At 39.8% G+C, this 12,037-nt stretch overlaps 1 protein-coding gene across 1 annotated transcript; it reads right to left on the bottom strand.

Annotated features, from left to right (window-relative positions):
- Nucleotides 1-3,415: 3,415 nt before the first annotated feature.
- On the bottom strand, nucleotides 3,416-11,772 carry LOC135462463 (mucin-2-like). Its single transcript, XM_064739689.1, has 4 exons — nucleotides 11,751-11,772; nucleotides 7,097-11,074; nucleotides 4,754-4,832; nucleotides 3,416-4,104 (listed from the first exon to the last, which is right to left on the bottom strand). The coding sequence occupies exons 1-4, from the start codon at nucleotides 11,770-11,772 to the stop codon at nucleotides 3,912-3,914; spliced, it is 4,272 nt and encodes a 1,423-aa protein (XP_064595759.1). The 3' UTR covers nucleotides 3,416-3,911.
- Between the last annotated feature and the right edge of the window lie 265 nt (nucleotides 11,773-12,037).

Raw genomic sequence — 12,037 nt, 5'->3', positions numbered from 1 at the left:
TATATAGCATATTTACACAACTGGTTAACAATTGTTTACAGCAGCACTAACACCGTATAGTAGTTTGTCTAGGTTACTATCAGGTAGTACGTCCAGGTTACCATCCATTCTGAAGACAGATTACCTCCATTTGTTTATTTTTGTTTTTTGGGGTTTTTTTTAATTTTTTTGCAGATAAATTAGAAAGAAAACATGGTGAACTCAACTGACATGTTGCAGTTATCTTAATAGTTTTGTATATATATACGTGTCCTAAGAACGTAAGTATGTGCGTGTGTGAGCGCAGTTTTCCGCCATCGCCGAAAAATGTTGACCATGTCTACTGATAAGTAACTTAAGAAATATATGAATATTTTCAAATTGTAAGGATGCTAATTTCGTTTATGAAACTGGCCGTTGAGAATTTTACTTGTATTATTTTAATGGTCGACTTTCTAAACTGTGATTTGGGAACTTTATTGATTAATTCTGTGCTGGTGTATTTTGTGAATTATCTTGACATCCCGTAAACAGATGTAAATCTTATACAATCAGAGAGACAAATATCAGTACGAATTAGAATATACACTCTTTTTAACCGCATACTAATCTCTGATATTAGTTGGCTTAGTTGATCTAAGATCTAACTATTAAACAAACTACCTGTTTTCTGTATGATACCAAACATGCCGTCCGGACAAATGTCCAAACCAGCACCAGAAATATGGTAGTGGGAGATGTATGGTAGTGGTTTCAAGTTAAAGAACACACTAAATTGAAGTACATATCAGATGACACATCACTAGGTAATGTCAGGGAAATAGTTTGATGCATTTTTTCCAACCGAAAAACAGTCCTTTTATTATCCATTCTTCGAAAACATTCATAGATTTACATGTATATGCAATTAGAATACCGAAATCTAGAAGGCTCCATATATGTCAGTTAGGCGGTAAAAACTTTGTTTAACGTCAATGGTCGTAATGTGGTCAGAAAAGGCCACCGTAGAATCCATTGTTTCCAATGCATTTCAGTGGGTTGTAAAACGATTCGAAAATAATATCCAGTTGTTTTAATGGACGGTGTTTAATGTTTTTTCATGTGACATATTATTGTTAGTGTTTTTTGTTTGTTTATTTTTTTTTGGGGGGGGGGAGGGAGGTTGTTTTTTTTTTTGCCCCCAGAACCAGCGTGGGGATTACCGCCTAGTTTACAAACGGGAGTTTAATACTCACAGCTAGAGTCTTACATAGATGTAAATGTTAATTTCAAACATAGTTGTCATAGCTACTGTCGCCAGGCCTGCGAAAGTAAATATTCCGTTATTAAATTCAGCAAATGCAATACTATTATGCGCATTATAAATATATCACGCGACAAAATTTATTCTGGAGAATTACTGAAACTTTAACAAGAGTACGTGAGGGTTCGGCATGTGGCCGAAAAATATCAACTTGACAGCTACAACTTTTAACTATGCTGAGCGACATTTTTTTTTTATTTGACTTGTGTGTACATGGCGTGCTTAACAATTTTCAAGTCATATGACTACCAGAAGCCATTTGCTGTGTGCATACATAGTGTCTTTTTTTGGCATGGCGAATCCATGCCGCCAAGAGTCTTACGTCTAAATGATTTAACCTGACCAAAGTTACATGTGGGCCGAAGATGTGACCAGAAATGAAATATCACTTACTGCATTGCGGTAAACGAGTTTATGGAATAAAGTATTATGAACGTAGGTTTAAGTATACGAACTATTCATATCCCATTTCCTTGTAAATTTCAGCAAGTATGAGTACTAAGCCTTGTTTTAACCACAAGTGCATTTTAATGCTAATCTAGGCGGTCGATGTTTAAAGGGAGGTAACTCACCTGCAAACTCCATAACAGCATTACGTACCTGTCTGGAGAAGATAGATACAGAAATACTATTAAATATATATATATATATATATATATATATATATATATATATATATATATATATATATATATATATATATATATATATATATATATATATATATATATATATATCTGAAAACAGGAGGCTTATCATACACATCTACGCTAGGGCACGCACGCACACGCCTAATTAAGCGTAACGTATTAACACAAATATGACCTGAACTCAGAACGGCCGCAACTGCGCTAGCGCGCTAACCAACTGAGCCACCCATTTCCGTTGGCCGATTTTGATTTATTTTATTTATTTATTAGATTGGTGTTTTAAGCCGCACTCAGGAATATTTCATTTTTATAACGGCGACCAGCATTATGTTGGGAGGATATAGGGCAGATCTCAAACCAATTTCCATAACCTCTTTCCCATTATCCACAATAGCCGACCACTACTAGAAACGAATGATCGTCTCACTAAAACTTCATCAAACCAAAATTATAAACTGTAAAAGACAGACTTCCAATCTTAATAAACTTCTAACAAAGACTCGGTTTACTACCAACTTAATAGAAACCAGTTGTACAACTTCTAAGTGTGGAGACCCACGAAGCAAATGCTGCCAACGTTTAATAACAAGCAGTCATTTTTTTCATGTTACCAGTTTTATCTTCCGTATTAACGATAAAATGAACTGTAATTCCAACAATCTACTGTATGTGTTAACCTGCTCTAATTGTAACAAAATTCTACATAGGCCAAACCGGTGATTCATTAAAGAATGAATTATCTGTAGGCAACAAATTATCGCATCAGGTACCCGTAACCTACACAGTGGGCCCAAGTTCCACACAATGTCTGTTTTAAATTATCGGTGAATAAAGCTCAGAGGAATCAAAGAAAATCGGAGATAATCTCTACGAATGGATAATCCCCTGGGTAAGTTGGAACTTTATTATATAAAATGTAATTTGTAACTACTACTGATAACCATGGATTAATCTACCTGCGTGTATATAGCTGTCGCAAGATATGTTGGAATAAAAAAAGCTTTGAAGAACCGTCATGATACAGCGAAACTAGTCAGCTAAATCAACATTTCTATATTTGTATACATATTAATCAAACTATGACCTGAGATAATAATATTTTCTTGAAGGTTGTTTGTAATGAATAATATTTAATGAACATAACATATTTTTTTTTTATAATTTATAACAAAAAGGTACTATAAAAAGATATGGTATATGTCTGGTACATTGTGAATACTGAAAGATATATACTAAATTGTAATAACATGGTTAAATAACGGCTCGTGATATGGTTTATAATAGTAACTAAGCAAGATTGTCTACTTCTGTAAAATAAATAAAAAACGAAAACGTGACAAAACTTCACAAAACAACACAGCTTTTGCCACGTTGTTAAGAAACCTCGGCAAAAAGGGTAGGGAATGAGCACAAAACAAAATATCATAAATTCACAACGCGATATGTAAGAAAAAAAAATATATGTGACAAAATATGCGAATTGAATTAGATCACAACAAAATGAATTCAAAAGCGACTCAAAAAACATTTATAGACGTATTATGTATATATAACAGGAGCAGCTATCGATGCTCATACTAGCAGCAAGCATCGCAAATTTCCATTTGATCGTGATGGTGAAAAACCTAAAGGCAGAAAATCCGTGTTCGAATCCCGGCCTGGTCCAAGAAATACCTATATCAGTTTTATTAAATAAAGCAAAAGAAAACTGTATATGTAGCTGTCCCTCAGTATGCAATCCACCCATTTCAAGACACTTGATTCTCGCAGTATTTTCACAGAAATGAGCCACATACATATCTACATTTCTGTGAGTTTACCCGTGACATACAAAGCATCATCGGTATATTAAAAATCTGTCACCCGTAGATATGTGCATTTCGCCAGCCCTAGAGTAATGCCTATTCGGCTTGCGTCTAAGCTCTTTTCATACACTACACAGCTACATTGTTCTTAATTGTATATCTACAGGCATAAATCTAAGTACTATCGACTGACATAACTTCGTCTGTCATAGGATTGAGCCTGTATGTGCTGGAATACATATCTTCGCTAAAGGTTGCCCAACTTCTGTCCGTCCTGAAATTATTGTACAGCCAGACATCAGGTCTTGGAATGCTGAACAAGCTCTCCTCATAAATAGTTTTGTCGTCAGATTCGTTATCTGAGCGTCTGAAAAATAAAGAAATGAAAAGCAAACAAACAGGTTTAAAATCAGTCGATTTATTTATTTGTTTCACTGGCTTTTTAAAAACCTCCACTCAACAAGATAGCAGTCATTTATACGGGTAGAGCAAAGCACAGTGCCATGTGGAACCATATTGCTGGAAGAAAAACTGGTCTTCAACGAACGCTATAAGAGCCAACGGCCACAAAATCTTCGTTGACGGGCTATTGGCATAAGGTCGGTGGGTTCAGCAAATTACCTGTTCAAGATCGGAGTTAAACACACTTCTCACCTCGTTTGTAGCCTGAGCTATATATCCACAGGGGCATAGGTGATCTGCATCATTTACATTCCAGTATACATACATGTGCCACTTTTAACGCTCATACTCTTTGTTTTATAGTTCATTTTCAAGTATCCTAAAACGCTGTAACTCGGTTTGTAGCTTAATGTTGTTTTTCGAAACATTTCGTGGAAAATATATGGTTACTGAAGTACTTGATGGACCCGGGTACGGAGGGAAAATTTTAACGTTCTGAACAGCGCAGTCTAAATACAAATACATTTGTTTTGATCTTTAAGTTAGCCCAGGACAACCCACTGAGCATTTATTACCCTTTGGTCACGAATTTACAACTAAAACAAACACGTTACCTTTTAAAACACATCACCACCAGAATTATCGCCCCTGTCAGCAGTACAGCGGCGCCTATAGAAGCAGGTACTACAACTTCTGCAAGAAGAAGACAATGAAAATGACTCGTACGTTGTATACTTCACGCAACCGATGGAAGAAGATTTGTCCCTGGACATTTGGATACCTGTCACCATAACCTCCTTATCTTTAAAACTGTTAATCCAGTGATTTTAGGGAAGTCCAGCCGGTAATGTTGGTGCTATTAGTGTCCAAAATCCGTAAAAAAAATTACCACAGATTTTTTAAATGGACTATACTACCTTGACAGCTATTTTAAGAATGCATGTGTATATTATATGTGAGATTGTTGTTCACTGAAATTCAAGCATTTCAGGTGTATTCTTAGTAAATAAGGACAAGTTGAGTGATCAACGACCAGGCAATTATTTTTTTCTAAAAAAATCGGGTATCACTTCTTTAAACCTTAGTCATATTTGATAGCCAATCAAATTGCAACTGATAAAGTCAGGTGAGACAAGTATGCGCGAATATACATTTAAGTGTTTGTTTCATGTTTATTTTCACAAGATTACATGTATACTTAAATGTAGGTTACAAAAATGAAATCCAATAAAAAAAAAAATCATTGTGTGTTTTAAATTAAGAAATTTTGGATGCTTGAGAAGTTGATGTTTAATGTCTCTTTCAATAATTTTTCTTTTATATGAGAGAAGTCAGGTTTTCGTGTGGAAGAAACCAGCATATCCTAGTAAAAAAGTAAAAAAAAAACATGAAACGACCTTCACTTTCAATTTTGAATCGTCTTGTCCTTTAATCGTATGCCAGAAAGAGACAAAATAAGCGTTGTATTTTGTGTTTGTGGTTTATCACAACAACAACATCAATGCAGACAGGCACGTCGTAAAATCATGGCACTCAACAGCAATGCAGACAGGCACGTTCTAAACTCATGGCACTCAACAGCAATGCAGAATGGCACGTTATAAACTCATGGCACTTAACAGCAATGCAGACTGGCACGTTATAAACTCATGGCACTCAACAGCAATGCAGACAGGCACGTTATAAACTCATGGCACTCAACAGCAATGCAGACTGGCACGTTATAAACTCATGGCACTCAACAGCAATGCAGACTGGCACGTTATAAACTCATGGCACTCAACAGCAATGCAGACTGGCACGTTATAAACTCATGGCACTTAACAGCAATGCAGACTGACACGTTATAAACTCATGGCACTCAACAGCAATGCAGACAGGCACGTTCTCAACTCATGGCACTCAACAGCAATGCAGACTGGCACGTTATAAACTCATGGCGCTCAACAGCAATGCAGACAGGCACGTTCTAAACTCATGGCACTCAACAGCAATGCAGACTGACACGTTATAAACTTATGGCACTCAACAGCAATACAGAATGGCACGATCTAAACTCATGGCACTCAACAGCAATGCAGACTGGCACGTTCTAAACTCATGGCACTCCACAGTAATGCAGACTGGCACGTTATAAACTCATGGCACTTAACAGCAATGCAGACTGGCACGTTATAAACTCATGGCACTCAACAGCAATGCAGACTGGCACGTTATAAAATCATGGCACTCAACAGCAATGTAACAAAAGAAAAGTTAAGCAGCATGTCGATGGTCGAGCGTTTACCGCGACCTCTGTCCGGTTTCACCAACCCCTACCCCCATAATGGGTCTGTCAACAATCTGCGGATGGTAGTGGGTTTACCACGAGTGCTGCCTTGTTCCCTCACATCATATTGCTGACCGCCAAAGTATAAGTGAAATATTTTTGAGTTCGACCTAAAAAAAACTAGTCAGGTCAGAAAAGTTCAACACACCAGATATAAAGGTTCCGTCCATGCATAATGAAAACCAGCAGGATTGATGCCTCAAAGAAAACACAACAAATACGGGTCTAAATGACCACTCCCATTTTGTTCTTACGTCCTTGGTAACTCTATAAATGAACATTTGGTGTAAAATTTCTACGAAGTTATTTTAGCGACACAGGAAACTCGAAGTCGCTTCATTGGCATCCCAGGCCCGTGTTACTAAAAAACTGCAAATCTTTTGATGCCATCGGGGACAGATGGGCTCTCGGGTTTATATATACCACGCCCTTTTGATTGGTTAAAATTGATACCATGGTATGTTCTTAAGAGTTTTTTCAGTGAGCTCGATTTTGCATACTTTAAACTGCAATATCTTGATCATGCAAAATCACAGCCCTATAATGTAAATTTTTAAAACTATGTCAGTTACTTAGATTTGATCTGCTGATGTGTTTTCTCTACAACATATGAGCAGGATATACTTACGTGGTGATACTCTAGACGCAGCTGTCCCAGCGCTTGTGCCATTTGGAGTTGTAGTAATTGGTGGCTGTGTAATGGTAGTTGGCGCCTGCGTTGCACCAGTTTTTAGTTGGGTCGCTGAAGATGCTAGTTTTCCGGTTGTAGTTTGTGTTGTTGTTTCCAGTGTTGAAGTAATTACTAGTTGAGTTGTAGTCGGTGTTGTCGTAGTTGGTGGCTGTGTTGTTGGTTGCTGTGTTGAAGTAGGTGGTGGCTGTGTGGTTGATGTATGTGATGTTGCATATGGTGGTTGGGTTGTAGTAGTTGGTGGCTGTGTTGTAGTAGTTGGTGGATGTGATGTTGTAGTTGGTGGCTGTGTTGCAGTAGTTGGTGGCTGTGATGTAGTAGTTGGTGGCTGTGTTGTAGTAGTTGGTGGCTGTGTTGCAGTAGTTGTTGCCTGTGTTGTAGTAGTTGTTGCCTGTGTTGTAGTAGTTGGTGGCTGTGTTGTAATAGCTAGTGGCGTTGCTGTAGGTGTTGGTGGCTGTGTTGTACTAGTGGATGGCTGTGTTGTAGTAATTTTTGCCTGTGTTGTAGGGGTTGGTGGCTGTGTTGCAGGAGTTGGTGGCTGTGTTGTAGTAGTTGTTGCTTGTGTTGTAGTAGTTGTTGCCTGTGTTGTAGTAATTGTTGCCTGTGTTGTAGGAGTTGGTGGCTGTGTTGTAGTAATTAATGGCTCGGTTGTAATAGTTGGTGGCTGTGATGTAGTTGTTGTTGCCTGTGTTGTAGTAGTTGTTGCCTGTATTGTAGGAGTTGGTGGCCGTGTTGTAGGAGTTGGTGGCTGTGTTGTACTAGTTGGTGGCCGTGTCGTAGTGGTTGGTTTCTGTGTTGTAGTTGTTGGTGGATGTGTTGTAATAGTTGGTGGCTGTGTTGTAGTAGTTGGTGGCTGTGCTGTAGTAGTTGTTGCCTGTGTTGTAACAGCTGTTGCCTGTGTTGTAGGAGTTGGTGGCTGTGTTGTAGTAGTTGGCGGCTGTGTTGTAGTACTTGGTGGCTGTGTTGTAGTAGTTGTTGCCTGTGTTGTAATAGTTGGTGGCTGTGTTGTAGTAGTTGGTGGCTGTGTTGTAGTAATTGTTGCCTGTGTTGTAGTTGTTGTTGCCTGTGTTGTAGTAGTTGTTGCCTGTGTTGTAGGAATTGGTGGCCGTGTTGTAGGAGTTGGTGGCTGTGTTGTACTAGTTGGTGGCTGTGTCGTAGTGGTTGGTATTTGTGTTGTAGTTGTTGGTGGATGTGTTGTAGTAGTTGGTGGCTGTGTTGCAGTAGTTGTTGCCTGTGTTGTAGTAATTGTTGCCTGTGTTGTAGGAGTTGGTGGCTGTGTTGTAGTAGTTAATGGCTCGGTTGTAATAGTTGGTGGCTGTGATGTAGTTGTTGTTCCCTGTGTTGTAGTAGTTGTTGCCTGTGTTGTAGGAGTTGGTGGCCGTGTTGTAGGAGTTGGTGGCTGTGTTGTACTAGTTGGTGGCTGTGTCGTAGTGGTTGGTATCTGTGTTGTAGTTGTTGGTGGATGTGTTGTAATAGTTAGTGTCTGTGTTGTAATTGTTGGTCGCTGTGTTGTAGTAGTTGGTTGCTGTGCTGTAGTAGTTGCTGCCTGTGTTGTAACAGCTGTTGCCTGTGTTGTAGGAGTTGGTGGCTGTGTTGTAGTAGTTGGCTGCTGGGTTGTAGTACTTGGTGGCTGTGTTGTAGTAGTTGTTGCCTGTGTTGTAATAGTTGGTGGCTGTGTTGTAGTAGTTGGTAGCTGTGTTGTAGTAATTGTTGCCTGCGTTGTAGTTGTTGTTGCCTGTGTTGTAGGAGTTGGTGGCTGTGTTGTACTACTTGGTGGCTGTGCAGTAATAGTTGGTGGCTGTGTTGTACTAGTTGGTGGCTGTGTCGTAGTGGTTGGTATCTGTGTTGTAGTAGTTGTTGCCTGTGTTGTAACAGCTATTGCCTGTGTTGTAGGAGTTGGTGGCTGTGTTGTAGTAGTTAGCGGCTGGGTTGTAGTAGTTGTTGCCTGTGTTGTAATAGTTGGTGGCTCTGTTGTACTAGTTGGTGGCTGTGTTGTATTGGTTGGTATCTGTGTTGTAGTTGTTGGTATCTGTGTTGTAGTTGTTGGTGGTTGTGTTGTAATAGTTAGTGGCTGTGTTGTAATAGTTGGTGAGTTTGTTGTAGTAGTTGGTGGTTGTGTTGTAGTAGTTGTTGCCTGTGTCGTAACAGTTGTTGCCTGTGTTGTAGTAGTTGTTGCCTGTGTTGTAGTAGTTGTTGCCTGTGTTGTAGCAGTCAGTATCTGTGTTGTAGTAGTTGGTGGCTGTGTTGTAGTAGTTGTTGCCTGTGTTGTAATAGTTGGTGGCTGTGTTGTACTAGTTGGTGGCTGTGTTGTATTGGTTGGTATCTGTGTTGTAGTTGTTGGTGGTTGTGTTGTAATAGTTAGTGGCTGTGTAGTAATAGTTGGTGAGTTTGTTGTAGTAGTTGGTGGTTGTGTTGTAGTAGTTGTTGCCTGTGTCGTAACAGTTGTTGCCTGTGTTGTAGGAGTTGGTGGCTGTGTTGTAGTAGTTGCCATCTCTGTTGTAGTAGTTGGTGGCTGTGTTGTAGTAGTTGTTGCCTGTGTTGTATTAGTTGTTGCCTGTGTTGTAGCAGTCAGTATCTGTGTTGTAGTAGTTGGTGGCTGTGTTGTAGTAGTTGTTGCCTGTGTTGTAATAGTTGGTGGCTGTGTTGTAGTAGTTGGTGGCCGTGTTGTAGTAGTTGGTGGCTCTGTTGTAATAGTTGGTGGCTGTGTTGTAGTAGTTGTTGCCTGTGTTGTAGGAGTTGATGGCTGTGTTATAATAGTTGTTGCCTGTGTTGTAGGAGATGGTGGCCGTGTTGTACTAGTTGGTGGCTGTGTTGTAGTAGTTGGTGGCTGTGTTGTGGTAGTTGTTGCCTGTGTTGTAGGAGTTGATGGCTGTGTTATAATAGTTGTTGCCTGTGTTGTAGGAGTTGGTGGCTGAGTTGTAGTACTTGGTGGCTCGGTTGTAGGAGTTGGAGGCTGTGTTGCAGTAGTTGTTGCCTGTGTTGTAGTAGTTGTTGCCTGTGTTGTAGGAGTTGATGGCTGTGTTGTAATAGTTGTTGCCTGCGTTGTAGTTGTTGTTGCCAGTGTTGTAGTAGTTCGTGGCTGTGTTGTAGTAGTTGTTGCCTGTGTTGTAGCAGTTGTTGCCTGTGTTGTAGCAGTTAGTATCTGTGTTGTAGTAGTTGGTGGATGTGTTGTAGTAGTTGGTGGTTGTGTTGTAGTAGTTGGAGGCCGTGTTGTAGTAGTTGGTGGCTGTGTTGTAGTAGTTGGTGGCTGTGTTGTATTAGTTGGTGGCTGTGTTGTAATAGCTGGTGGCTGTGTTGTAGTAGTTGTTGTCTGTGTTGTAGGAGTTGATGGCTGTGTTTTAATAGTTGTTGCCTGTGTTGTAGGAGATGGTGGCAGTTTTGTAGTAGTTGGTGGCTGTGTTGTAGTAGTTGTTGCCTGTGTTATGAGAGTTGTTGCCTGTGATGGCCGTGTTATAATAGTTGTTGCCTGTGTTGTAGGAGTTGGTGCCTGTGTTGTAGTAGTTGTGGCTTGTGTTGTAGTAGTTGGTGGCTGTGTTGTGGTAGTTGGTGGCTGTGTTGTAGTAGTTGGTGGCTGTGTTGTAGTAATTGTTGCCTGCGTTGTAGTTGTTGTTGTCTGTGTAGTTGGTTCCCGTGTTGTTGTAATTGTAGGCTCTGTGGTTGGTTCCTGTGTTTTAGTAGTTGAAGGCTGTGTTGTTGGTTCTTGCGTTGTAGTAGTTGGCGGCTTTGTAGTTGGTTCCTGTGTTGAGGTGGTTGATGGCGCTTCTGTGGTAGTTGTTGATGTGTCTGTGGTAGTTTTAGGTGTGTCTGTGATAGTTGGTGGTGCATTTGTGGCAGTTATTTGTCTTTGTCTTGTAGTTGTTGGTGCTGCTGCTGAAGTTGTTGGCGTTTCTGTAGATGTGGATGTTGTAGGACATACGTCTGCGAAATAAAATGATAATAATTTCGATGTAATTTTTCGATGTAAGTTTGCGTCATTAATTAATTTCTTAAAATGATTGGAATGTTGTATTTTCTGCATAAAGTGAAACAAAAATTGGATAAACCACAAGTAGAAGAAAGACAAACAAGATGTGTGGCGCAAGAGTTCGACTGTTAAAAATAAGACGTCAATCTGCTTTCTTTAAAGGTTTTCGTTTTTGACAACAATTTGATGCCTTTAACTACCTGCATACAATTGTGGTCTTTAAGGATCATTTGCCTAGTATTTCGGTATACTGACTTCACACAAAGGTCTATACATTATAAATAGAGCTATTAAAGTTAAAACACATAATAATATCACAGAAAAAAAACATATAAAATCGCATGTGAATGAATGCTCCACTCTTTTGTAATTCTTTTGTATGGGTTATCTCCCCTGTAAATAAACCACTATATGTCATTACTTGTTACTATACCACATGATTTGCCCTATATAAGGCTGTGTCGAGCTGTACATCGGCACTTCTTGCAGAGCGCGCTCGGAGAACTCATCTCTCTTCCTGAATAAGGATACTGAGGCAAAGTCCTGAATAAGGCCTGGCGGGTATAAAACGAAGCTTACAGCCCGCAGAAGGCTATCGGAGCTTATCACGCCAGCTTCTGTCCTGATTACGAGGGCCGGACTGAGTGCTCATGCCGGTGCGTGCGCATTTTACGTCTCCGTATATATAACTTCAATAAACTATCGCAAACTTATCCAGTGTGTTCTGGTTCGTCTATCAATCTCGGGAGCCCCTGCTCGAAACAAGTTTGTCCCTGGGGATTAAGCTTTATGGGCAATCCTTATAATATTGTGTTACCTGGCTCCGTAACACATTTGGTGGCAGGGGTGGGATAAGATCGTCGGTGACGCAGTGTAGATTGGTTTGAACCGCTAACTATGGATAGCGCACAGCGTGA

This window comes from Liolophura sinensis, chromosome 2 (genome assembly GCF_032854445.1).
Source record: "Liolophura sinensis isolate JHLJ2023 chromosome 2, CUHK_Ljap_v2, whole genome shotgun sequence".
NCBI classification, from domain to species: domain Eukaryota; kingdom Metazoa; phylum Mollusca; class Polyplacophora; order Chitonida; family Chitonidae; genus Liolophura; species Liolophura sinensis.
This window is presented reverse-complemented; position numbering and strand designations above follow the sequence as displayed.

What these genes read in the sequence shown, in the direction of transcription:
- LOC135462463 (XM_064739689.1), bottom strand. Translation starts at nt 11,772, where the DNA reads ATGAGCACTCAGTCCGGCCCTC. An exon ending in GAGCACTCAGTCCGGCCCTC is followed by an intron (nt 11,075 to 11,750) that starts GTAATCAGGACA and finishes TTTATTTCGCAG; the next exon opens with ACGTATGTCCTACAACATCC. An exon ending in TGCGTCTAGAGTATCACCAC is followed by an intron (nt 4,833 to 7,096) that starts GTAAGTATATCC and finishes TTCTTCTTGCAG; the next exon opens with AAGTTGTAGTACCTGCTTCT.